The 5,006-nt window shown below is 28.6% G+C and overlaps 1 protein-coding gene across 1 annotated transcript; it reads left to right on the forward strand.

Annotated features, from left to right (window-relative positions):
- Positions 1–1,829: 1,829 nt before the first annotated feature.
- On the forward strand, positions 1,830–4,112 carry LOC115242099 (the record flags this gene model as incomplete). Its single annotated transcript, XM_029818159.1, has 2 exons — positions 1,830–3,942; positions 4,015–4,112. Coding segments are annotated over exons 1-2 (1,872 nt in total), but the record flags the coding sequence as incomplete, so codon positions are not given.
- Positions 4,113–5,006: the final 894 nt, after the last annotated feature.

The following is a 5,006-nucleotide window of genomic DNA, read 5'->3' on the forward strand; positions in this document are numbered from 1 at the left end:
GGAAACCCGATGTAATAAAAACATGGTTACACAACCAGTTAAAAAAAAAAAAAACTTTTGAGTAAAATGATATACATTTATGATTTTATTTTTAAGCATTTATGATTTTATTTTATAAGCATGCGCGTTATAAGACTTATTTTTAAAAAGTTTTTGTTTTTAAGTTTTTGACATTGCATTTATTTGTTACTAAAATGATCAACATTCAAGAACATTTATATTTTATGTAGTAATAATAGTTAATACTATATTTAAAAAAAACTATAACTTGTAAGTAAAGTGATATATCCCGTTGTGACGTAGCTAGTTTGGTCGTTAGATGTTTTGGATTTCCAAATTGCTGGCTCCTTGTCCCTCCAAGGTCTTCCTTGATTGGCGATCGTATTTTCCGTGACGCTTCAGCGACTTTCCGCTTCTTCTTCCGATGAGGCTCCCAAATGAATTATTCATACGAAAGAAAATCATAAACGAAATTAATATTACGCTCGAAATCTCAATTAATGACGCCTCTCTGGAGGTAACGGTACGGTTCTCGCAATGATTCGACTGGCGCGGCCCTTCAGCCCGCGCTTTTTCGATCGGAGAGGAACTCGGCGAACGCGCGCGAGACGGCAACGTCACACTATATATAATATTCCCTAATTTAAAGAAAAGCCAACTTGTGAATAGTTATGAGATCTTTATTAATCTAATTCAAACTTACATTACTTTCATTATTCCAGTTACATGATATAAATGTGAATAATAACAATTTTGTTACAAGTAGCAATTGTGCGCCAGAAAATATTTTAGATGTCAGTGAAAAAATAGAATGCAGTGATAAAGCTAATACATCTAGCATAAGCAATATAAGTAATATTATGGATTCAAGTTTAATATCATTTTTAAATAAAGAATCTATTTGCACATCTTTAGCAGAATCAGAAACAATATGTGAGTCACTTTGTAACATTGATCAACAAACGCACTACAACACAAATGATGAATTGACTGAAAAGAATTTAAATAAAAATCATATAAATAATAAAGTTATTGATACTGAAAATGAAGTCTCGTCAATGCATATAAATAAAGAAAAGCTAATATCAATGGAAACTGTATTAGATAAAGAAAATCTAAACATGATTAAAGATGATTCTCCTATTATTCATGCAGAAGATAAATTTAAATATATTCTATACATTAGATTGGTATATAAAATTTAATGATTTTTTTTTTAGATCAAATTAAGAAGAACGCGTTAAAAAATAATAAAATAAGAAAAAATGTTACATCAAATGTATATCATTTGACTGATTGCAGTAATAATATAAAAAATGATGTTTCTTTAAGTAAAACTTATAAAATAGATGAACAGTCAAAACAGATATATAAAGCTGAAAGAGCACTCTGTCATATTCAGAGAAGTGACATGAGTGAAGAATCAAAAAAACAATCATGCAATTTTCAACAATCAGATAAAAATTGTTTCCAACAATTAACTGATATCACAAATCAAGATGAAAATTTAATTAAAATGAAAAAACGTTCAAGATAAAAGCTCTTCGCATTCTATTTCTAAAGACATGCATCATGAAAAGACCGTTGCACATTTTGATAATTATGATTGTAATAATAATTTTAAAAAAATAGTGCCAAAATGTATCATTACTGAAGACATTATATACAATACACCATATACTATCTTAAAAGTAAGACCAACAAAAATTGATAAAAAAGAAAATAAACAAGGAATACTTAAATCTTCAGCAAGAAATAAATATTCGAAAGTTAGATTATCTAACAAGAAGTCTATATCATTTTCAAATTTATCAAGCTATAGTAAGTAGTAGAAAATGAATAATTTTAAATACAAAGATTTTGAGTATAGATAGCAATATTTTTTAATGCTCATAAATTAATTATACTTATTAATTTATTTAAGAAATTAATATACTTGGAATTGAATATCTTTTAGCTGTACTTATACTAGATTTTTTAGATATATACTTTTGTTTCTATTTTAGATGATGGCAATAATGATAGTTTAAAAACAAATGTAACTGAAAATATCAGTGAGTACGAACCAACTGATGAGGAAACTCGAAGTTCATCAGAAATTAATAACACAGAGATAACGGCAAATTCGAACAATAATACTAATGAAATAAGCAGTGCACCCAAAAACAATGAATATAGTCAATTCAAATTTAATGTTCCTGGAAATAGTGCATGTAATGATTTTGAATTATCTGCTGAAATGTCAAATGGTCCTAAAGGTAACAACAAAAAAAATTTGTGTATTTTGCCATACTCTACAAAGTAAAATAGCGCGTCATTTGGAAAACAAACACCGCGATGAGGATCAAGTCAAAGATTTCTTAAATTTACCAAAAGGATGTGCTGAACGTTTATATAAAATAGCAAGTATAAGAAAAGAAGGAAATTTTATTTTCAATGCAACAAAGGAGTTTAATTATGGTAGATTGATAACTGTTAGAAGACCTACACAAAAAACGAAACAGAATGGTACGAATTTTGTTAATTGCCCTTACTGTAATGGGTTTTATGCGCGGAATAATTTAAGACATCATGTCCAACAATGTAATAAGGATGAAAATTCAAGTGCTCGAACAACTTTACAAAATGCTCGAAGAGCTCTTGGCAGATATCATTCAGAAACAAGCAGAAGAATGAGAGTAGAAATATTGCCAATCTTACAAGAAAATGAAATAACCAAAGCTATAAGATATAATCGTGCAATTATTCTCTATGGAAATAATATGTGCAAAAGCCATGTTCATGAACATCAGAATAACTATATACGGGCTCACCTACGTCTCCTAGGTCGTTTAGTATTAGCTTTGAGAAATCGAAACTCTGAAATTAATACTTTAGCTGATGCATATGCTCCACAATTTTACAAAATGATCATTGAGGCAGTCAATGACGTTGCAGAATTTGATTATAATACAAATATGTATAAACATCCAACTAATGCATCTACTCTTGGTGGTACCTGTATAAAAAAAATCGGCAAAATCTTAGATGTTATATATATGGTAGACAATGATTTAATAAAGCGGAAAGATGTTGAGGATTTTATGAAGATTTATGATGTAGATTTTAGTGGAACTGTAAATAAGGTGGTAATAGGAACCCAAACAAAAATGAAACGACAAAAAAAGATAGTATTGCCTCGAACAAGTGATATTAAAATTCTAAGCGATTATTTGAAAAAAAAAATAAATGAGAATAGTAAAATATTATCAAAAGAATTTTCATACGAAGCATGGAAAGCATTAGCCGAGGTAACTCTTATAGCCATTCAAGTATTTAATCGTCGCAGAGCCGGAGAAACTGAAAGGATTTTAATTAACGACTATAAAAACTATGAATGCGCCTGTGGTACAAATGCTATGTGTAAATCTTCCAAACAAACCGACAAAACTCATAACTATGTTAGATTTACTATTCGCGGAAAATTAAATAGAACAGTTCCAGTGCTATTAGATACGCAAATGTTAGAAAGTATTCAACTCTTGTTACAATTTCGAAAGGATGCTAAGGTGCCATCAAGAAATCCTTTTTTGTTTGGATTACCTAGTGTTAATAAAAGACACTATAAACATTTACGAGCTTGTAGATTAATGCGAGATTTTGCAAGTGAATGTGGAGCAAAAAATATTTCCACACTGCGTGGTACTACCTTGCGCAAACATGTTGCAACACAATGTGTGGATTTAAACTTGACAGATAATCAAATAACGAGGGTAGCAAACTTTATGGGTCATCATGAACACATTCACAAAGAGATTTATAGGCAACCCGTTGCTAAAGTTGATATACTAGAAATGTCAAAGATTTTAGAAAAAGCTCAAGGAGTGAATATGACGACAACCTCTAACGAAACTGATGTAACTATGAACAGTGAAAACAATAATCTTTCCTTCAATAATCAAGGTTAGCAACTATACTAACTTTAATTAAGAGTAAAATTATCATTAATTTATTATTTGTACTTTTGTTTATCAGACATATCACAGACATTTGTCGATACAAATGAAGCATCTACTGATACTTCAATAGAAACAAAGGAAAAAAAGGAAGTTTGGAAAAAAAAGAAACAGAAAGTAAAGCGAACGGAAATTACACAAAATAGAGAAAAATAAAATAATACAATAAAAAAAATGCAAAATGTACAAAAAAAGAATAAAGACAAAGATAAATTTTGCAAAGGTAAATTATGCTTATTGCTTTCTGTTATTAATATTTTTGTTCTATATAACATGTGCTCCTTTAAAGAACTTTTTAATAATATTTAAATTTAACACAGAAAACAAACGAGTCTTAAATCCACGAAAAAAACAAAATATTTATTCCAAAAACAAAGGTCTAATTTATCGTAAGTACACAATTGTGTATATCACAATTATTACTACCCATGTGTAAATTGACAGTCAAAAATTTCTTTATTAAATATTCATATTTAAATGAGAACATTAGCTTAAACAAAATGTTTTTTTTAAATATAGTTTTATCTTTATTTTTCATATTACGCTTGGATTTCAGGTTATTTTTATATTATAATTTTTCTTTCTTTTTTTCGTTTTTAATAGGAAAAGATTCGGATAGTGACATATCAGATTATGCAATGAATACGACCTCAAGTAGTTCTATTGAGAGTATAGTACATGAAAACAAAAAAAGGAAACAGAAAAACCAATCATGTAAATATATGATAAATAGATGTTATGTACATCAAGCTCTCCTTCAATCATTTTTCATCATAGATTCTATTTGCATTGCAGGCCGTGAAACATATATAAAAAAAAACGGTGAACAGATAAAGAGATAACAGATGCAAAAGTATATTTTTCAAAATATATACGTAAAGGAAAATTGCCACCGTTACCAGAAATAGAAAAGGTTAAAATGACATATAACATCTTAAAAGATAGGAAACCCGATGTAATAAAAACATGGTTACACAACCAGTTAAAAAAAAAAAAAACTTTTGAGTAAAA

This window comes from Formica exsecta, unplaced genomic scaffold, assembly GCF_003651465.1.
Source record: "Formica exsecta isolate Colony F162 unplaced genomic scaffold, ASM365146v1 scaffold5648, whole genome shotgun sequence".
Taxonomy (NCBI): Eukaryota; Metazoa; Arthropoda; class Insecta; order Hymenoptera; family Formicidae; genus Formica; species Formica exsecta.